This window comes from Syngnathus typhle, linkage group LG6, assembly GCF_033458585.1.
Source record: "Syngnathus typhle isolate RoL2023-S1 ecotype Sweden linkage group LG6, RoL_Styp_1.0, whole genome shotgun sequence".
In the NCBI taxonomy this organism is placed as follows: Eukaryota; Metazoa; Chordata; class Actinopteri; order Syngnathiformes; family Syngnathidae; genus Syngnathus; species Syngnathus typhle.
The window spans coordinates 3,293,490-3,316,418 of record NC_083743.1 but is presented as its reverse complement, the minus strand read 5'-3'; the positions used below and the strand labels follow the sequence as shown (position 1 = coordinate 3,316,418).

The 22,929-nt window shown below is 43.2% G+C and overlaps 1 protein-coding gene across 3 annotated transcripts; it reads left to right on the top strand.

The window, feature by feature from the left end:
• Positions 1-439: 439 nt before the first annotated feature.
• On the top strand, positions 440-22,816 carry LOC133155932 (protein jagged-1). Of its 3 annotated transcripts, none has more exons than XM_061281609.1 (14): positions 440-1,568; positions 5,605-5,916; positions 12,891-12,948; positions 14,517-14,765; positions 15,423-15,483; positions 15,782-15,912; positions 16,455-16,574; positions 17,322-17,435; positions 18,507-18,620; positions 20,614-20,727; positions 20,829-20,875; positions 20,946-21,122; positions 21,276-21,426; positions 21,509-22,816. In XM_061281609.1, exons 2-14 carry the CDS (start codon positions 5,623-5,625, stop codon positions 21,964-21,966), a joined length of 2,088 nt encoding a protein of 695 aa, XP_061137593.1. In that variant the 5' UTR covers positions 440-1,568; positions 5,605-5,622; the 3' UTR covers positions 21,967-22,816. The 3 variants fall into 3 exon arrangements, with proteins under 3 accessions (XP_061137593.1, XP_061137592.1, XP_061137591.1); XM_061281608.1 differs by lacking the exon at positions 440-1,568 and adding an exon at positions 2,210-2,956 and having other exon boundaries at positions 20,952-21,122; XM_061281607.1 differs by lacking the exon at positions 440-1,568 and adding an exon at positions 2,212-2,956.
• Positions 22,817-22,929: the final 113 nt, after the last annotated feature.

Genomic DNA, 22,929 nt, shown 5'->3' with positions numbered 1-22,929 from the left:
AAGACTGGGGTCGATCAGAGGGCCATGGGTACTTTGAGGTGAATATGGAATTGACTCAATCTCTTAATGATGTTTAACAGCCACTTGTGCTCACCATGGTGGGCCCAATTAGTAAATGCCCAATTCTTGTTTGCCCACCGTAACCTCTCTGGTCTTGGTTTATTGTGTTCTGTAATTATGTGCTGGGTGGATTCAATGTGAGGTTGCCTTCATTTGGACTCAGTGTCTAGTGTAAGTACACACACACACACTCACAGGGAGCCGCCCCCCCCCCCCCCCCCCCCTGTTGTGGACTTAAACTGTGCCCTGAGTTATTGTCTTTAGGTCGCCTCGACTGTGTTTGCACAAATGCGCATTCTTCCGTCACTTTCCCAAGCCTTTCCGCACTCCCTTATTTTGCCTTGAGAAAGCGTTGACCTTCGCCACCAGGGCGCCGCATGTGTGTGTCTGTGTGTGTGTGTTTCATGGTCCTGGCAAAATGCCTAGCGCCTTCCTACTCACCACCAGCACAGTGTTCTTCCAGTTGCAGGAGCTGAAAAGACGACTTATCTGTCGGCTCGCATGTGTGGGAGGGCGTTGACGTCACTCGGCGGTCGAATAAAAAGAGAGCGCGAGAGATCTCCCCGAAGACCGACCCGCGACATTTTCCAGACCGTATCTTTGTCGATCTGCTTCCTTTCCGATATGTTTGTCTGTTCTATTTGGAGACTCTTGCTTGCGTACGGCACCGTTTTGTGATGTCACACTCGCATGGAATGTGTGTTGATTCATTCAATCAAGAGATTGGGAAGTAACTCACCACGCGATAGTATCACCATACCGGGTCGTTTCTTCATACTGTATAGCAATTCCAATCTTAATACCGTAATTTTCGGACTATAAGTCGCGATTTTTTTCATAGTTTGGGTGGGGGGGGCGACTTACACTCAGGAGCGACTTATATACATATATGTATTTTTTTCACTTTTTTGGGCATTTTATGGCTGGTGCGACTTATACTCCGGTGCGATTTATAGTCCGAAAATTACGGTAGTCATAAATCAGGGGTTCTCAACCTGTGGATGGGGACCCAAGAGTGGACCGATTAATTTTGGGTGGGTCGGGTAAAAAATACATACTGAATAGCAATTCCAATCCTAATACAGTCATAAATTCGGGGGTCTCAACCTGTGGATGGGGATCCAAAAGTGGACCGATTCATTTTGGGTAGGTCGGGTAAAAAAAAAATTGGACTTTTGAGAGGTTGAGACCTGCATTCATAGAGGAGATATATATCTTGAGCATTTAATTTCCCCCCCAAGCTCTTGTTTAGTCATTTTTATTAACTTCCACAGGTGAGCTATAGAGAGCTATGGAGCACAGACTTGGTCCTATCATGTCATTTCCTCTCTTGCCCTTAGTTAAGAATTCATCTCGGACACCAAGGTCACGGCCCCTGCCATGCAAATGGAGGCCCCCCTGTTTCCTCAAGGATCCCCTCTGTTCTGCAGAGCGCCGGGGGCCGCGGAAACGCCAGCGGTTGTCAGGGAACTTCTTGAGCAAGAAGACCACCATCGGCGATAAAGAAGGTACATTGTGTGGACACGTGTGGAAAACATGAGCGCAATACCCTGAGAATATTTTTCCTGCTGCCATCTGAAGAAAAAAAAGGAATTGATTGTTCTGCTTGTCACTATATGTCACACACATCGATAGATGAACAAAGATACATTGTCGTCTTTGGGGGGGGGGACATTTTATTTTGAAGATAAATGTGCGATTAAATTCAGTCAAGATCTTCATGGTTTTGCTAGATTCTTTTTTTTTTTTTTTTTTTTTAAGAGTTGCCTCTGAAGATAAAAAGTAGTGACCGAGGAACGGATGAGAGAACGATGGGCTTCATCTATCAATAGCAGCTTGTAACCATGGTAACTAGCATGTCATTATGAACAAGTTAAAATACGGAACCCAAAGTGATGAAGCTTGAAATACGATAGAAAATTGAATATTGAAATTGATTTGAGACACTAAAATGCAGTGATCGAATCGTTTTAGCATTCAAATGAAATTAGAAAGGGGGTGGGGTTCAAATGGGAGGGGGGGGGGGACAACACATGGGGCCCCTGAGGTCCAGCCTGCTGCTAATTGGCCCACAGCAGAGCTTTTGACAAATAAGAGCATTGCGTAAAAGAAAAAAAAGATTTTACGCGTGGATAATATGGAGCGGTGCGCCTAAGTGACGCGTAATGAAGCAAAGTTTGAGAGCAAAAAGAGAAAGTGGAGCGGTGGAAATCTTCCGGACCGGCGCTGAAAGACGGATAGTCGAGGGAGGACACACCCTCCGAGCGTTCTTTCTCTCTCTCTTTCTCTCTCCCCTCATTGTTTGCCACATTGACTCGCCGCCAGGCTTCCTATGCGCTTGACAAATGACCAGCCGGCGCTTTTTTGCATGAGCGCACAAAGGGCAAAAAAAACAACAACTTTACACCAATAAGAAAAAAAAAATGGGCTAGAATCGGAAGATGTTCGATTGCTTCGGGGCTTGATTGATTTGCCTTGAAGAGAGACGGAGAGTGACCTAATTGGGATGAGAGTTCAAGTCCAGCGCGAGCCACCAGATTGGACCTTTAAAGCCGCTTAAAAGAGGAAGAAGAACACGCTCCGGTGTTTTTTTTTTATTTTTTATTTTTTGGGGGTGGTGGTGCGTTCGCGGACTCTCACCGGCTTGGACGCAGGTGTATGCACGGTGGGTGCAAATCAAAGCAGGGATGAAGTAAGTGGCCGCTAGAAGGGGTGTGTGAAAGATTCGGTTCGGAGTAGTGGAGGGGAGGTGGGCATCGCCGCCTCCGACACCGGCATGGAAGGCACAAGTCGGCCGGAGCTCAGAAGAGTCACCGGGAAGCCCGCCGCGCACGCGGAGAGCCTCCACCTGGCGCGGGTTGTGATCTTCCTCGTCGCGCTCGTCATGCAACCACAGGTAAGCCGCCGATTAGGTGCTATTTCCAGCAGCGCTTCAAGCACACCGCCCGTCACATTTGCACCTTATTGTCATGCGTTTTGTGCTGGCGGTTCTCCTGGCCACCTGTTGTTCTGACTCAAGGAACCGAACTAATCCTGGTTTTACTCCATGCATGGATGAAAACACCATGGGAAATGCTTTCTAGCGTTATACTGCACTATTTAAATCATATTTAAATTTACGCCTCTCAAAGAATGGACTTGGACTATGTATGTGGATTATCATTGCGCAATGTTTAGTATAAGCAGCCATTTGAAATTCCAGAACATCAAGTGAAAAAAAAAAAAAAACACCCGGTTACCTTAAAAGTAGTTTGCAGTTACCTAACCAAGGCCTCATTAATATTTCACCGCAGTCGTTTAACCAGATCAACAAAATCAGAATGTCAAATTAATGAAGTGGCCGATGAGCTCATAGCCCTGCGGCTTCTTGACGCATCTTCTATTGTGAAGAACACTCCTCCTTTGGTGTGTGTTACTCAAATGCATGTGTTGCTTTCTAGAGAGATTTATAATAATAAAAAAAAACAGAAGGTGCTGTTCGGAACAATGAGTGCTGAGTTGATACTGTGCAGCTGATGCCTAGTTGTGATGTGAGGAAGCTGCTCCATGTATGCATGTGGATGTGTGAAACCTCAAGGCCACTGCCAAGAACACTCTGGAGTGTGTCGAATATTCCGGCATTTCTCTTTATGCTTCATCGCTGAGCAACAACACGGTCCAATCGCTGCATTCTCTCAGTTGATGGGCGTTTTTAGTTCGAATTCTACGACCCTAATGCACCTGACAATATAGCAACAGAAGTTACAGTACGTTTTAGACCATCTAAAAGTAGGGCTAAATTGTGGCGCAAGGAACAATTTTTTGGTGGATTTAACAGATTCTGTGCTTGGCTGATATGTGATGGTCTCATTGCATTCAGAAATATTACAACTATTGAACTCTGAAGAACTAATTCATAGAATGCATTCTATCGATCGACCAGGCCCAAAGTGTTGCTTTATTATAATTGGCGACCTTTACGACTGAAGTGGTTCACAACTTTCACGCAGCTGGCGTCGGAACAAAGTTCCACTTGAATGGCCTCCCAGTCGGGATAGGCCGATCTGCCACTTGGGAGAGCAACACGCGAGTGTGGGTGGTTACAAGGAGTGGAGTCCCCTTTGACCTCTGAGTCCTATTCTTCAACATCTGGAAGAGATCCTAACTGGGTCCAACAGACTGGTGGCTTTTGAATTTGTCTATTTATTTGCATGTTTTGAATAGCAATGTGACGGTTGCTTTTAGCCTCCGCTTCTTCGCAACCCCGAACGGAACACGTGGGATAGAAAACGTGGATCGGCGCTCCTGCAGAGATGACACGGCCCGGCGTGTCTCTCTGCTCCGATTGAGCGCCGACATGCCGGAATGCCGCTAATGACTCGGACACGGACGGGAGGGTTGGAAGAAAAAGAGGACGCAGAGTGATGAGCGCCACTGTATCGCCGCTTGATGGAGATGAAATGGGGCAGGAGTGAGGTCTGCTCAGCTTCATAATTGGACTTTAAAAGGAAAAGCCCAAACGCGTTTGGTCTGGCCGCCTTGCAATTCCAAAGACAAAATGAAAGAGTTTGAGGACATTGTCGGCAACGCCATTGTCACTCCCCTCCCAGTAGACAGGACACACACGAACGACCCTGCTGCTCTGAAATTCTCAGGGGGTCTTATTAAGTCTGTGTGTGTGTGTGTCTGTGTGTGTCCTCCACCCATCTCGAGCTGGCAGAAAAGAAGAATGGTGAGGTGACAGTGGTGAAAGCTGAAGAAAGAGAAATGTCAGAAGCCGGTTCCCATGTTGAGAAATAAGGTGGCAGCCTCCCTTAACAGAAGAGGAACAATTCTGAAGAAAAGGAAATATCATCGCAGGATTATGTTGAGCCATTGCTGATGATGTTGATGTTGTCGTTAATTCAACTTATTCCTGTTTGTGTTATTCCTTGGCTTTATGCTGATAGAATTTTTTTTTTTTAGTTTGGTCATGTGACATTCGTAGTCCCTTAGGCACTGCGGTGTCATTTTCAGTTGACAGCAAGTGATAAAATGGCCGCCACCTGAGATTTTTTTTTACTTAATATTCCACAAACACATTATTAATCAGAATACAGTTTTTCAATTTACTGTAAACCCAATTTTTGAGAACAGTCATGCTAGTTTTGTTAGCCAATCTGAAGCATTTCACGTTGCGTCTTAGCATTAAGCTAGCATACTGATTCAGACACTTTCAGGCTGATTTTACTTGAAATAAAATATTGGTTTGATCGTCAACAATTGTAGACATTTATTTATTTGATATCGACTCAATTCCCCGTTTACTGCAAATATCCACTTTTATGACATCGGTGTCACTTTCAGAACAGAATCTTTTCAATTGTAGCTAGCAGTCACTCATTTGAAATGATGCCTCTCTCGAAACATATCATTTATTAATTTTCTTGTCATATGCTGACAGTTCGAAGAACAGGCCTCTTTATAATTACTGTTCTACATCGGAACCTTCAAAACAGAATGACACCAAAGTGGTTGGGGCTCATTAAGATGTCGGCGCTTTCTGTCTGTCTGTGTTGTTGTCAGGCGGTGCGCACAGTCGGGATGTTCGAGCTCCAGATCCGCCACTACCAGAACCCCAACGGACTCCTTCTGAACGGAAACTGCTGCGACATCCCGGTCGGCGGCGAACAACGCTGCTCATCCCGAGACCAGTGCGACACTTTTTTCCAAGCCTGCCTCAAGGAGTACCAAGCCCGAGTGGCCCCGACCGGACCCTGCACCTTCGGCTCGGGCGGCACGGGGATCCTTGGAGGAAATTCCCAATCGCTCCACCGCCGTGGAGAAGATGATGGGACTAATGGACTCATTGTCATTCCCTTCAAATACGCCTGGCCAGTAAGTACAAGGGGCAGAGCTTGGTTATCTAGGGGGGGTTACCACGGTAACGGGCCGAAGCTTCAAGCGCAACAATACACTCAAACAAGGCTGGCTGGAATAACAATGACCCTCGGAGACAGAGTTCAGATTCCTTTTCTTTCCCTCCCTGCCGAGCGGGGCCGGCCGGGCGACAAAGGCTTTATCACTCGATCTGCTCGGGGGAAATTCCCTTTTCAACCGAGCCACCGCGCTGCTCAGGTCCATGGCGCTTAATTGACTCACAATAGGAATCGTTTTTGACTCCCGCCTTGTAAAACAGCAGTCCGTGTTGGAGATATTTACAATGTCGATTAATCAATGAATGAATCGATCTGGGGCTCGACAAGATCTCGCCGAGTTAAAAGTTGAGGTACTTAATAAAAAGACGGAACCGCTCGGTGTCGAATCGACCCGTCCGACTGCTGACTTTGAGGTTTCGTGTTCGTCTAAGCAGAGTAATGAATCTTCCATTAGCAGCTCAGTAGTTGGAACCAGGAAATGTATTGATCTAGCTTTTAATCAAAACACACCCAGGCAGGCCCACAAAAAGATTCCCCAATATTGCACTCGATCCATCTTTGCATTCACACAGCGTTGTAACTTTTTCTCCTTTTGAATCGCATCCGTCCGATTAGCCGATTGATTATCCTCGTTAGCGTGCGTTGATTGCATTGTGCATCACGCCTGGGTGTGTTTTTTCCTTTGTGCCTGAGCCTAATTATTTGAGATGGGTTAGATGTGACGCAACGTGGAAGTGGCCGGGTGGGTTTGTCGGGGCGGGGTGTGTAAGCTCATTGTGAGGAAAGGTGAGCTCCCTCATTCCTCTTCATGAGAAACGTAATTGTGGCTTTGTATTTGGATCTTATTAGCGCTTTGTAGTTTTGATTTCCTCTTGGTAGCGACATCCTAATTTGCACATATCCTGTTGATGCTTTGTAATTAGCCACTTATTAGGTAATCACTTTGTTTTTAAATCTCCTCCCAGCATTGCCGTTGCAGTCCAATTTGAGTCCGTGAGATAATTTGCCGCCATGATACGGAGTACCGTAATTTCCGGACTATAAGGCGCACCTAAAAATCTTCTCAAAAGCCGACAGTGCGCCTTATAGTCCGCTGCGCCTTCTATATGGACCAAATTCTTAAATTTAAACTGGCCCGAAGCATTGTGTGATGAAATCAATCATAAGTGGCCCGCTGAAGACTATGAATCATGAATCAAAAAGACTATGGATCGTTATTTTGTGATTATAAAGTAATTTGTTGCAAGTTGAAATAAAAAAGATAAAATGGAGAATGATTTGATTTGGATTAAAAATCTGACATGATGCATTAATGGTGCGCCTTATAGTCCGGTGCGCTTTATATAAGGACAAAGTTTTAAAATGCGCCATTCATTGAAGGTGCGCCTTATAGTCCGGAAAATACGGTACTTATATTTGTCAACTTTTTAACCCTGAAAGCAAACAGCGCTAATGTGTCCTAGCAAGATGGAAGGCCCGCGTGGGCTTGTCACGGTGCGTCGTCGCTGTGATCATGTGAAGCCAACCAAGACAAACCAGAAGAGAGGCGCTTTCTTTCCCTCTGCCGAGTCTCTCTTTCACTCTTTTGTGCTCTAATTGAGTCTCCCACGCTGCCTCGCCGCATACCTGCGTGTACGCTGATACCCTGGCGTGCACACACACACACTCCTGTTTGCCCCCCCCCCCCTCACGGACGCACCCTACCTGAGAGCTCATGAAACGATTGTTCACATCAGTCGAGAGGAGACTGAGAAAGTTAATTCCCTTGAGGAGTTGTGTGCTAAAGAGATAACTGAACTAACTGTCACCCAATCATCTCAAGGGAAAACTTTGGAAATGATTTAATTAGTGTGCAAATTGGATTTTGTCGCCAATGAAAGAAGACAAAGGAGGTCGCGGTGAAATCAGCCGCTACCTCACAGAAGTAATATCAGGTGTAATTACAGACCATGTTTTCCTTTCACCGCCAACCGATCGACTTCTTGCGAAATCTTCTCGGCTCTTCGTATGGCTTCAACCCGGTAGTGATGCTGAGCTACTTTATTATTATTGTTGTCCCTTCGGATTTAGACGGAGTTGGAATCGGTCTGTTTGCTCGCTTGTGGGGCGGATGGTTGACCGCCAGTATTTCGGATCTCATGTCGGCTCTCGTTTAGAATTGGTGCACTGTAAAATAAATCGATAAATGAATAAATAGATAAATGAATAAATCGACAAATAAATAAATATATTGGTATAAATAAATAGATTTATATATATAAATACATGATTAAATATATTTTATAAATGACTACATTTGATAAATACATATTTTTAAATAAATAAATAAATATAAATAAATACATACATTTGTATAAATAAATATATTTGTATAAATAAATATATATAAATACATGATTAGATATATTTGATCAATGACTACATTTGATGAATACATAATTTAAAATAAATAAATCAAAATAAATAAATAAATAAATAAATAAGTAAATAGATAAATAGATAAATAGATAAATAGATAAATAGATAAATAGATAAATAGATAAATAGATAAATAGATAAATAGATAAATAACTAACTAAATAAGCAACTGGGAATAGAGGCACATAAATGTGACCTTTTACAGGCAGTGTGATTTGTACCCTGGGACAACACGACCCCCACCCCTCCCACACAGTTTTTCAGACAGCCCCCCTCCCAGTCTATCCTCACTAATGCTCCCTCCTAAAAGTGGATGTGAAGCTACTAGACTAGACAAGGTAATTTCCTGCGGAAGTTTCCAGGGAGAAGTGACAAAGGGGGGAGGGGGGGGGGGGGTTGCGAGACATGGGCATTTGGTTGGGGCGGGGGGCTGATCAGGATGGGAAGTGAGAGGAGGATGCCCTGCAGAGGGGATGTGAAGATGATGTTTCTGGGTGGGATCCACTGGACTATGTCACAGTACCCTAAAATTGCAATTCGAGGGGCGGGGGTCACATGGAACGGGTGTGTTTGTTTTGCTCACCTGACGGGGCCGGAATGTCAGCCTCCACTTGATGATACTCGGATTAATATTTTCGAAAGCATCAGCCGTGAAACCATGTCTCTCTTTCAAGAGTCACAAAGAGAAGACATTGATTTTCTTTTCTCTTTGCTCCTGTCAGCAAAAAAATCCATCAACGCGACAACAATCATGTCCTGCGGGAGCGAGCTCGTGTGTTTTTTATGTCCTTTATGGTGACACTCTCGGTGGCCTGATAGGTTTGTGGTTTATTTTAGTTCAACGGAGTGGAAATCGATTCGGTGCTCGGCTCTTTTTGAGACAAACGTGCCGGATGGAGATACAAAAAAAAAAAAATGGAAAGCAGTTGTGTGCATGGCAGATAACCGTGACCACCCTTCATACGCAGCCCTTCAGTCACACTCTGTATGTCAAATGTGAGTTTATGCTGTCAGAATAATAATGGCCGTTCCACTAATTTGGCGTGGCGGCGAAGCGTGTGCCGTCCGATCCGACGCGGGCAAGGCCGCTGTCATGACAACAGTCTGTGTGTGCGTTTGCATATGTGTGAGCTCGTAATTGCCTTGGACCTCCCTCCTCACGTTCCGAGTGAGAGTTGGCAGGTGCATGAAAAGAAAGCTGCATATTTTCACGCTCACGAGAAAGTTGCGCGTCTTCCACACCGTGTGCGTGTTTAATTGTCAATTAGCCTCCTTCTTTAGCGTGCTCGCTACACGCTAATGTGCTAAATGATGTTGAGGCCTATACTCGATGTTACGATTTTTTTTCCCCCCTCCCTCTTGCAGTAATTCAAAGCCACTGGAGCCTTAAATCTAATCAACCGCTGTTTAAATGAATCCATAATGCAGAAACACGCCCGTGGCTCATCGTTTTGTCATAGCTTGGAAATAATTTGCAGTCTCATCAATTCAATACAATCGTATTTATTGTGGCTGTTTTGAGCTACCAAATAGGCTTCCCCATATATTATAATTTGTCCGCCATTTTGTCTTGTCCAAATGATTGTTCTTGCACCAATTCTTACAAATATAGCGCTAATATTTTCGGTTCATATCAGCAGTACCTGCGATAATGCAGTTAGAGCGCTCCATCAATGGTCTCTATTGTTGCATGATTTATTCCTTGCTGTCAAATTGTCTGACTGTGTGTGTGTGTTGCATGAAGTGGACATGCGTTGTGAAGGGAAATTCCTCTCTCAGGGTTGGGAGTTCTTCCTGTGGCAGAGCTGTGTTTGTACAGCCTGGCTTTGTCGGGATATCCTACCCGGCCCATGTCTGAGCCGCATGCAGGGGGGGGGGGGTTAGGGGGATGCTTTAATGCTGGGAAGAGTTAGTCGTAGAGCAGTAGATGTCAGGTTTATGAGGAACCTTCTCAGATCTTCATTAAATGTGAATTTGGCCTGTCGTCAATAAAGGCTTCGATGTGAGACGCCGTAATCCGTCTTTTGGCTTTAGCGCAGCCTCGGGGGAAACTTCTAATTGTCTGCTATTTGATTTGAAAATCCCTCATGTGTCTAGCCTCGATGATCTTAGACTCTCTGAGAAGACTCTGATCTCCATGGGAGACATGGCGAGAAAGTTCAAATCCAGGTTCTGTGTGGACCGAGTGCCATGTGACATCACCAGTTGGGATTCCTGAGGATTTTGTTGACAGTTCTGTTGCCCGCTTTGTGCTCCACGTTGTTGTTTTTGAACATTTGATTCTTCTCTCCCTCGTTAATGCCCCGATGACGTCGTACGGCAGCGGCCCGCTTGTGTGGTTTTTGTAAAGGCGCTCAGGAAGCGCTCGCTAACCTTTTCTATTCTCTTATCAGCGCTCGTCGGGACTCATAGTTAGCGTGACCTCTGCGGAGGTTCCAAACTTAGTAAAAAAAAAAAAACTTCCCCAGACGCGCCTTTCCTGGAGAAATGACATCGTAATTCCCATTTTTACTCTCTTTTGAAAAATTCTTCACCACATGCTTTGTCCACATTTCTCAATCAATTCAACTTTCCATACGTTCCAATACTACAAAACATGGCTGCTATTACCGTTTTTTCCCATGTATAATGCGCCCCCATGTATAATACGCACCCTAAAAATGGCATGTCGATGCTGGAAAAAAGCCTGTACCCATGTATAATACGCACCCAAATTTTGACTCCTACTTAAGTCTGTAAATGTAAAATTATTTCAGAAAAAAAATCATCTTTGGGAACAACCGGATGTTATTCTGCCGGTCAGTATCACTGCGCATGCGCTAGCAAACTCGATAGCGAAGAAATGTTTCGGATTTGCGTAGGGTACATTGTGACAGCAAACGAGCAGGTGATCGAGCAAGCGTCTGATACGAGAGCATTGTGTTCGTATGGAGCGTGTTTGAAGTGAACAGCAGAGAAGAAAGCGCATCTGTAATGGCGCCCTCCGTATCATATCCGGATTTTTGTACCCATGTATAATGCGCACCCCAGATTTTAGGACGATAACTTAGTTAAATTTTGCGCATTATACATGGAAAAAAACGGTAGTTAAATTTTGCGCATTATACATGAGAAAAACGGTAATTTCCAGCACCAGTCAATTGATTTCGTGTCTTCATTGAATGAAATGACATAATGACATCATTTTTCAAGACTGCTTTTACCCTTCGGCTATTTATTCATGATATTCCACCTGGTGGCTCTCCCAGCTTTAAATTGAAAATAATGAATTTTAATGGCCGCTGTGTCAGTGAGCTTTCTGCTCTGTGTTGCCCTTAACGAACTGCTACCCTGCGCATCTCATTAGCACCGTGCCTTCCAATCTTTGCGTGTTCGTGGGCGCTTTATCTGATCCACTGTCTTTTCACTCTCTGATATCTCCGAGTGTTTGTTTCCCTCCCTCTGACCTCTTTTGTTCTCCTCATTCGTCACGTATCGCAACAGGTGATTTAATCTCGTGCGGCGCCGTCTGTGCCCTAAACATTTTTTTTTTAATGTCATATTCCTATAAAATAAAAATATAAATAACATGAGCTGTTAGATTTGTTGTTGTTTGAACCCAGCAAGTTCTCCCGCAGCAATTTTCACCTCCCCCCACCCCCTTGCCGCCCATTTCGCACCTTCCCGTATCTCCTTCACCTCCATCCAATCTTCTCTCCTCCTCACAATAACCACGAGACCATACGGAAGCGCTGTGGGCGACGACAACCGCGGAATAATAACAAATGTTGGGTTGGAGGCTTTTGCGATATGCTCGCCATGTGTGCGGCATGAATGTATTCATCGGAAAAGAGCGCCCGGCCTCTCTTATCTCTAATGGGCGATAAACTCTCCGAGCTCCATGTCACCAACCACGAGGTGGGCTGCTATCTCCAAATACGGCTATGAATTTTCAATTTATGAAATTTGAATGCTTTGTGTGAGTCTAAATGGGATTACCGTAAATTCCGGACTATAAGCCGCACCAGCTAAAATTGGGGAATATTTTAGTTTTTTTCTTATATAAGCCGCACCGGACTATAAGCCGCACGTGCACACGCGTTGTTTTTACAAAGAAAGACCGTTCACAGAAAGCCTTTTTAAAGTTTTTATAACATACTTTAACATGTCTTTCTCAACATTGCCTGTGATGAAGGGTTTAGAACCCTTTGACGCAGGTCACCTAGCGTGCATTCCTACTAAAGCTCATAATAGTCACAAGCAACACAGCCAGAATAAGCAGCAGCCATAGTAGTGTTTCAAAATAGTATTTTTGTTGTTGTTTTTTTCTTCAAGATACCACAGTGTATAAAAGGGATCAAGTCATCACAAAAATCACGAAAATAATTCCTATATAAGCCGCACCTGACTATAAGCCGCAGGGTTCAAAGTTTTGGAAAAAAGTCGCGGCTTATAGTCCGGAATTTACGGTAACCAAGAAAGCCAGCAAGCACAGTTTGGAAAATAAAATGTAATTTTGTGTTTTCTCTCTTCCAGAAGTCATTCTCTTTGGTTTTGGAGGCTCAGGATGACGACAACAACACATCACAAGCAGGTGCAGTACAATTTATTTTACTGTGTTTATTTATTTATGCACAAAGGGACGAGAGCGGCATCACACTGATTTTCATATCATTTGAGTTCATGCCAAAGCGGATCAAATTTGGGCAAACATGACGGGCTGTGATTGTGAGATCTTATGGTCACAACAAATAGCCCAATTTGGACGAAGAAATTATGACATATACACAACCCATAATGTGACAATTTGTTGAAGTCAGTGGTCGTTATTTATTTTCGTGCCACAGGGAACAACTTTGGTGCCTGTTGTGAGAAAAAAAAAAAAAAAACGGAGGTCTATGCAGCTCTTGTAGTAGATCTCATTACGTTGTGGCCACTGTTTATAGCCACCACTGTAATGAGGTGCATGTGTGCTTGTGAAAAATGCGCCTCTATTTTTGATTTTTTTTTTTTTGTCTCTCTTGTCTCTGATCACACAAGGTTAGGAGGGCTCGCTTTTCATTTCCTGCTCATCTGCCTTGTTGTTTCTCCTCCTAATCGAGAAAAGCTGCATGACAGTCAACATGAGCTCCATATATATAGTATATATGTTTATATAATAAATAAAAATATACATAGATATTATAAATAGTATATATATTTATAATATAAAAAATATATACATTTATTTATTTATTTATTTATTTATATTTTGTACTATAAATATATAGTTGTAATGTAAAAAATATATAAATGTATTTATTTATTTATATTTTATACTACCGTAATTTCCGGACTATAAGTCGCGGTTTTTTTCATAGTTTGGGTGGGGGGGGCGACTTATACTCAGGAGCAACTTATATACATATATAAGTTTTTTTTTCACTTTTTTGGGCATTTTATGGCTGGTGCGACTTATACTCCGGTGCGATATATATATATATATATATATATATATATATATATATATATATATATACACATTTTTTGCACTCCTGTCATGCCTCGACTTTCATCCCACCATCCTCCTCCTCTTCCTCATGGTGCCGGTGGATGATCCCAAAAAGATAGCGGAGATAATGAGCGCTAGCTCTGCGCTTCCTTCACCGTTCCTCCCCCGTCTTCCCCTTGTCATTATCGTCCAGCTCCATCTCGGCTCCTGACAGCTCCCGACTCTGCCACCGAAGCTATTCTGCCATCTCGCAGCCGACCTAACACGGGGCGGGGCGGTCCTGCCTCGCTTGCAGGACGGCCGTTTAATCAAAGGGGATTACTGAATGTACCCCTTCCGACTGCCCTTTACAGTATATAGTGAAAAAGCATTAAGCAGTACCTAGAGGACACAATGACTTTGAATTAGATAGCACCAGTGTTATTATTCAAGGTCTATTTAAATTGGGTTCAACTTTTCATCAACTCGCCATTTAATAAGCAGCTCAAAGTCAAGTGGACAATGTCAGAACAAGGCGCACTGGACTTTATTACAGTCAACGGCTAGTTAGCTAGAGTTAGTTTATAGCCTCATCATTTTTACTTTTAATTTATGACACTGTCAATTGATTTTGAATGTTTAAAAAAAGATGTGCTCAAAGATTTTTTTTTCTTCTTCTACTGCTCCCTCAGATCAGCTGATTGAGCGTGTTCTTCTCTCCTCCATGTTGAATCCCGGAGAGCAGTGGCAGGCGTACCGCCACCACGGCCGCTCCTTCAGCCTGGAGTACCGGCTGCGCTTTCGCTGCGACTCCAACTACTACGGGCCCTTCTGCAATAAGTTCTGCCGCGCCCGCGACGACTTTGTCGGCCATTTCAACTGCGACCCCAACGGCTCCAAGGTCTGCATGGAAGGCTGGACGGGACCCGAGTGCAAAGAAGGTCAGGTGCAGTCTACTGAAGATTATTTAAAAATAAAAAATAAACTTCCCTAAACTAACACATGCCAGCAGGCGGTCAAAATCGGGTTCCCCCTTCATAAAACAACTCCCGATTTGGATTTGAATGGTTCGTTCTCCACCTGTGCATGTGACTCCACAGCTGGATATGAACTCTGTGACCACCAAGCATTTGCTTCTGTGGTCCAAACGAAATGCAGGAAACACAAATGGAAACGGTGAAAAAAGACGTTTTAGGACATCCTGCAGCCATTAGCACCCCCGCCCTCGCCTCGCCTCGCCTCGCCTCATCACGCTTCCTTCTCAGCAGGTTGCTGATTGGAGGAAGTTTAGAAAATTAGCTCGGGTGACTTAATTGTGATGAATTGGAAGGGTGGGGGGGATCTGTTTTACTGCCCCCTGGTGGCCAAGGTGCAAATACCAGAGTGAGCAGCACAATGTCCATTGAACTGAAGTTAAAAAAATTAGCTCGGGTGACTTAATTGTGATGAATTGAAGGGGGGGGGGGGGTCTGTTTTACTGCCCCCTGGTGGCTAAGGTGCAAATACCAGAGTGAGCAGCACAATGTCCATTGAACTGAAGCAAAAAAAAGGTTTTTTTTTTTTTTATTTATGATGGTATTTTTTGTGTGTTTTTGCAGCCGTGTGCAGGCAAGGCTGTCACCAGGCCCACGGCTCTTGCACCGAACCTGGGCAATGCACGTGAGTGTCTCCCATTGTGTGTGATATTCACCCACAACATGAAATCCAACACAAGAGCTTCATTTCAATTCTCTTTTTGACTTAATGTCACTATTTCGGATGAAATTAGATGCAGGTCGGTGTCATGCTGTGACCAGTGAGCATCGTAATGAACCTTGTTTTGCATTTATTGTGGTTTTTCATCGCTATGGTGCTCGGTCGACGAGGAATTAGTTTCCCTTCGGCCCAGAAACGTCTCATTATGCGGAATGTACCGGGAGAATATAAACATGTTTTTCGTCTACCGTCTTCTCCTTAGCTGTCACTACGGCTGGACGGGGTCTCTGTGCGACCAGTGTGTGACGTTCCCCGGTTGCGTGTACGGCAGCTGCACTGAACCCTGGCAGTGTGTGTGCGACGTCAACTGGGGAGGTCTGCTGTGTGATAAAGGTACACGCGATGGATGGATGGATGGATGGATGGATGGATGGATGGATGGATGGTCTTCAAAGCTTACCCAGCGATGAACAACAATGTTCTCAAGCGTTTCTCTTCTCGATGAGATGACCTCCCCCCCCCCCCCCCCCTCACCTCGCTCTCCCTTTCCCAGCTCACTTTTTTTACATCCCAGGAGACGCCTCCTCCCACCGTGGTGTGGGAGGGGGAATTCGGGACCCCGGCCCCTCTGCCCGTGGGACGTTCCCATTGTGCGGAGGGAAAGACGATAGCCTTGGGTACGGCCATTGTGAGCCTGTAACTGTAGGCGGGCTCCTTAGGCAGGTGAAGACAAAAGTGATGGAGATCACTGAGCAAATGTGTGTGTGTGTCGTTATTTGCGCTGTGGGTAATGCATTTGTCTTTCTGGGAAGAATTGAAGGCACTTGTGGGTAACATCTAAGGTTTCGAAGCAGGTTAATGATATTAATATAACATGGGCTACATTGTGCGACCTAAATGAAACAAACCATTGTGTGTGTGTGTGTGTGTCTCAGACCTGAACTACTGCGGGACTCACCAACCTTGCATGAACGGCGGCACCTGCACCAACACGGAGCCCGACGAGTACCAGTGCGAGTGCCAGGAAGGTTTCAGTGGGCGCAACTGTGACATTGGTAGGTGAAAAAGTTCATGAATGGTACAATTCTGAGTGATGTTGTAGCTGCAGGTTAATAAAGAACGGTTCATAATCTTTTGTTGCCTTGCCCAAAACTGAAAGCATAATGCTGGCTGGCACCACCATGTTCTTTTGGTGATGTTTGCCCGAAACACCTATTTTGGAATTGCCAAATGAACCGAAACATTCACCCTGAATCAATACAATACAATAAAATACAATAAAATACAATAAAGTACAATAAAGTACAATAAAATACAATACAATACAATACAATTAAATTAAATTAAATTAAATTAAATTAAATTAAATTATCCTGCCGAGACCATATTAGATGCCTGCATAGTATCTAATGAAGTACCCTGTGAGTATATAACAATTTACAACACATTTACATCAATGAATGAAATAAAATAAAATACAATAAAATACAATAAAATACAATAAAATACAATAAAATACAATTAAATTAAATTAAATTAAATTAAATTAAATTAAATTAAATTAAATTAAATTAAATTAAATTAAATTAAATTAAATTAAATTAAATTAAATTAAATTAAATTAAATTAAATCATCCTGCCGAGACCATATTAGATGCCTGCACAGTATCTAATGAAGTACCCTGTGAGTATATAACAATTTACAACACTGCTTGGTCTAATCTGCCAGTTCATATACAACTTCCCCCCGAGGGACTAATAAAGGCCTTGTTCGTTGTCTGCTTCCTCTTTCCTCCCGCCAGTTGAACACGCGTGCGTGTCGTCGCCATGTGTGAACGGCGCCACCTGTGTGGAGGACTCCACGGGCTTCAGCTGCGTCTGCGCCCAAGGTTGGACCGGGCAGACCTGCGCAAACGGTAAATGCCGATGATAATACACGCTAACACATTAGCATATGTATATATTTCTATAGATAATTTTTCGAACAAAGATGCTTTCCTCCACTTTCCCTTCACACCTCATGAACTTAATGTCTGTGCCGTGAAGCGAGAATAAAGGTCAAGGATGTTTTGGTGGAGTAACAAGCAAGCTGTCACGGGGTGGGTATGTGCGTCATATAAATGAGCGGGTGCATGCCAGTGTGTAGCTGAACTGCGGACGAGATTGGGCCGTTTGGGTTATTGTACGTCAGAGCTGAGACTGTAAACAAGCTACGTTCTACATGCCCGATGCCATCAGGATTTGCCGGCGTGTATACACAACAAGATGTATTTTTTTTATTGTTATTATTATGAGAGGAGTGAGACAAGAGGGCGTTTAGTTTTGCTTTTGTTTGTTGTTTGAGTTACTCCAAAGCAGCTTAGGCGTGGGTTATATTTACGAAGAAAATTAATTAAATTTCTTGTTTTGTTTGGAATTGGCTGTTTGTTTGTCCGAGTAGTGTCTAGCCTTTTTTTTTTTTAGTTGCGTTTAGGTTTGTGGAAAGTACTAGTTGCTGGGTCATATCATGAAAATAAAAGGTTTAGAAGGGGTACAGGAAGGCCTGAAGGTCAAAAAAAGCTTAGTGTGTTGAAGTTGGCACCTTCTTTGTAATGACCATTACTGCCATCTACAGGACTGGAGTGGAACGAGACAGACATTCGAGTTTTTCAATATTTTCTTTAATTCCCGTTTGAGATAAGTGGAAGAAGACCTTTTAACCCCTGTCACGTTTCCCATCTTCTTCCCCCATTTACTTCGACACACTCCCTCCTCCTCTGACTGTGGAGGATGAGAAAATGGTGCGCCACCGATGATTGCATTTATCACTGTTTGCACAGAAACCACAACAGCGGAAAATATTTAAAGCCCCTGAAGCGTCGGCATACCAGTGCTGCATGGTTCCTAATCGTAGATCCACATGCTTGCATTGCACATGCTACACACACACTCAATATGTCCACGATGCACACATTGGCCGACGGTTCACGGACATTTTCTTGTTGCAGCGCTGAGGCAGTGCGACCGAAGTCCTTGTGGACCAGGTGCTACTTGCCAAGAGACTGCGGGAGGTTACCGATGCCTCTGCCCGCCGGGATGGAGTGGCAGAACCTGCCAGCTAGGTCAGTGGGTCAATATTAAATCCCTTTGCAGGCAAGTAGCCATCTTTGCAATGCGGTCAGAATTCTTCTTACTGGGGCAGTCAAACTATAATATATATATATATATATATATATATATATATATATATATATATATATATATATATATATATATATATATATATATATATATATATATATATATATATATATATATATATATATATATATATATATATATATATACTACCATTCAAAAGTTTGGGGTCACAAAATTGTTTGGGTGACCCCAAACTTTTGAACGGTAGTGTATATATTTATTTAGATAATTATTTATAGATTATATATATATAATCTTCTGTGTAAAAAATTGTATAATATATATGTATACTTATATTCATAGATTATATATAATTTTATACAAATATAAGATATAATTTATAATATTTAATTCATAATATTTTATTATAATAATATTTACACTACCGTTCAAAAGTTTGGGGTCACCCAAACAATTTTGTGACCCCAAACTTTTGAACGGTAGTGTATATATTATTATCATTTATATTTATTTATTTTATTATTTATATGTTTTTATTTTCCTATCGCGCTTAAAAATCTGCATTCATTAATAAATCCAAACAAAGAAAAAAAGTTATTTTTTTTTAATGATTAGTTTTGGCTCATTACTGTATACAGAAAAATCACAAACGTAAAATATGTGAACCGTGAAAGTTCATCACAGCTATAATTACGTTGGGCGAGTTGTGATGACCTTTAGATGAACTCGCGCTTGATGTGAGAACAACTCATTACCGAGCCTCGGGGCCTCCTCGCGTTCATTTCAACATGGAGCACCCGTCTCGGATTCCTTCATTCATCGTTGCTAATTACGCGTTAGATGAGACCTGCGCCGCAAACAGCCAGTAAAACAGCATTTCAACGTGATCAAATGTTCCCCTTTGAGGTGAGCTGTTCATCTTGAAGCGCAAACATCATCGAGCCTTCAGGGCTGCATTCTCACACAATGTTGCGTTCATTAACACTGCCAAGCATGTTCCTCCAGGCCTTTGTGTGTTGGAGGTTTCTCAGGGAGGACACACACATTGAATCCACTCACGAGCAGCCCGGGGATTGGAACGTAACCATTTTTCACGGTTATGGACCCTCCTACTCAACTGTGTTAAAGTGATACATAACTCTGACATTTGATAATCCCCCGTAGCATCACACACTTTGCAATACACACACGTTGCATTCAAAGTCAAGTGATAAATGACCTGAGCTCATGGCCCAGTGGTGTTTTTATGAGAGAGGGCACTTATCAGTGAGAAAGTGGACTGGAGTGCTTTTCACACTGCACATGAGATTTTAGCACTTGTTGCAGGAAGTAGCCTGGTGTCTTTTATTTATTTATTTATTTATTTATTTATTTATTTATTTATTTATTTATTTATTTATTTATTTATTTATTTATTTATTTATTTATTTATTTATTTATTTATTTATTTGTTTATTTTTTTACTACCGTAATTTTTGGACTATAAGTCGCGTTTTTTTTTCATAGTTTGGGTGGGGGGGCGACTTATACTAAGGAGTGACTTATAGTCCGAAAATTACGGTAGTTTATACGTGAATTCATGTAATAAAAAATAATTTTCTTTGCTTGTAATGCAGAGGAGGAAACTTGTGATGTAAGCGAGGAATATGTGGCTACGTTGCTATATTTTATTTTAAGCTAACCTTTTATTACGCTAAATGCCACTTTGGTTCAACCTGGTATATTCAATTTCGTTCATCTCTGTGCCTTCTTTATCACGTCCGACTGCGTCATCTGTTCTACGTCACAAAGATCGGGACACTTTCCTCGTCGTCTTCTGCACAATTCAGCCGAAATGTCAATCAGAAAACAAATGACTCTGTCGCCATCACAGCAGCGATTGAAAATTGATTGAATAATGCGGCACGCAATATCGTAATGCATGACAAGAGATTGAATCTTTTCTCCCTTCAGACGCCGATGAGTGTGAAATGAAAATATGCGTCCATGCCCGCTTTTGCCGCAATCTGATTGGTGGATACCTGTGTGACTGTCTTCCTGGATGGATGGGGTCAAAATGCGACATCAGTGAGTCTGACATTTATCCACTTCACAGCAACAAGCCGACATTTTCTTTCACGTCAATAAATATGCATTCATATCACAATTTTTTTTTCCAAATGTATTAGGGAACAGCAGCTGCCAGAGCGTGTGCCTCAATGGCGGACATTGCGAGGTGAGTTTGTACATTTCTTGGAATAATTGCATTTATGTCGGCAAACTGAAGAGTAAAACAACTCGTGCAGGACCAGATGTCAGGATCCAGATGTTTGTGCCCGCCTGGCTTCTCTGGAAAATACTGCCAAATTCGCCTTGGTCCGTGCGATAGCGCCCCCTGTCTGCATGGAGGTCAATGCACGGAGAAGGATGAACGCACTGTCGTCTGTGACTGCCCTTTTGGGTATTCTGGAATCTTCTGTGAGGTAAGTTGAGATTTACTTTTCTTCTTAAAGGATTCTAATGATCTCGTGCTGTCATTTTTTAAAATTTTATTTTCATTATGGCTGTAACAACAAATGTATATGTGCATTTTTTTTCTTTTCCCTGTCATTGTTACCATCATACCTTCATTTCAGATTGCGCTGGACGTGTGCAACCCCAACCCCTGCTCTCAGGGGATGCCCTGTCACAACATCGACGGCAGGTACATGTGTGCCTGTCCTGAGGGTTACCATGGAAACGAGTGCCTCACCCTCAAAAGCCCTTGTTTTGGCTCTCAATGTCCAGGTAAGATGGAGGAGAAATTCACAAAAATGTTTTCTGTAATGCTCTTTTCAGCACGATTCTTATTTTTTGTCGCCCCCTACAGGCGCCATGTCAGACACACAAGGCGGCATCAGCTTTTATATGATCCTGTTGGGCGTTTTAGCGTTGGTGCTAGTGTGCGGCTGCACCGCCTGTGCCTTGGTCCTGTCGCATTTGCAGCACAAGCGGAAAAAGCAGCAAGCCGTCCCGCCCGAGGAGGACACCATCAACAACCAGAGGGAGTACGTCAACCTCATCCGAAATTTGGACCACTTGGTCCCCCCGCCCCTCCTGCCTCCCGCCGTGCCTCTGGTCCAGTCGCCGCCCGGCGCGACCGCCGCCGCCGTCAGCCCGCACTGCTACGAGGAAATCGAGCTGACTCTCCCTCCCTCCCCGGCCCCCTCGCATTCGTCGTCCCCTGCGCTGAAGCAGGCCCACGTCCCAAAACTGGATATTTCCAACCGGGAGCGGGAGAAGCTGAACCGCTTCCACTGCACGGAAAACCACGAGCTCCAAGTGTGACCCTTGAACTTTGAGGCTTATTTTATTCTGCATACTTTGCACTCTCTCGCTCACAGGGTCCACATTTCTTGTTTGGCCTATCGTGTCGTTGACGCTCGTCAGATGACCTAAAGTAACAAGAACTTTTAGTACTGGGTACTTGGTAGTTCCGGTGCTATGACAGACTTGGTTTGAAGAAGAAGATTGGCGACTGTTTATGGAGATGTTATCAACAGTGGTGTGTTGTATTGGTCACCGTGAGTCTGATTTGCCATCGTAAATATTGAACAGATTTATCGAAGAAAACCGTTTTGGACACATCCTGAAAAAAAAAAAGCAGAATTGGGCTTTTGATGATTTTAATTGTAAAAGGAAAAATGCTCAAGTTCACCACAATTATTATATTGGTCAGTATATGAGATAAAAAAGAATAAAAGTTTTGGTGGAAACGCGCCATCGTGACCTCTGAGTGCCTGAAACTGTCACAATAATTCAGGCCGAAATCAAAGCGGGCCGTCGAATGAATGGATGATTATTTAAAATCCAACTGGATGAATGTGAGATTATTTAAAGTAGCCATTTTTCTTCTATTTACAAGAAGGAAGATTCATTTCCAACACTCAATTCCTGGACTCAAAACGTGAAAGACTGTACAATATCCGAAAGTCGTGCTTTAAGGCCTGACAAATGATTTTTTAAAAGCATACACCGTTGCCTGTGTTGTTTCTGTGACTCTACCTTTTTTTCATTCTGCCTGTAAGATAGTTTGTACATAACTATATTGTAAATATCGATGCCTCCGTGGTTCAGTCTGAGAGTATCACTCTTGTTGTTTTACTGGCGTTCTGTAATAAAAGTGCATTTAACAGTTTGGATTTGTTGGAGCGTTAACTTGGAATATTTGATTCACTTTTGCCTTATTCAAGTTGACTGAGTAACATCGGGGGGGGGGGTACCTGAGCACCCTCTATTAACCAGCGTTGA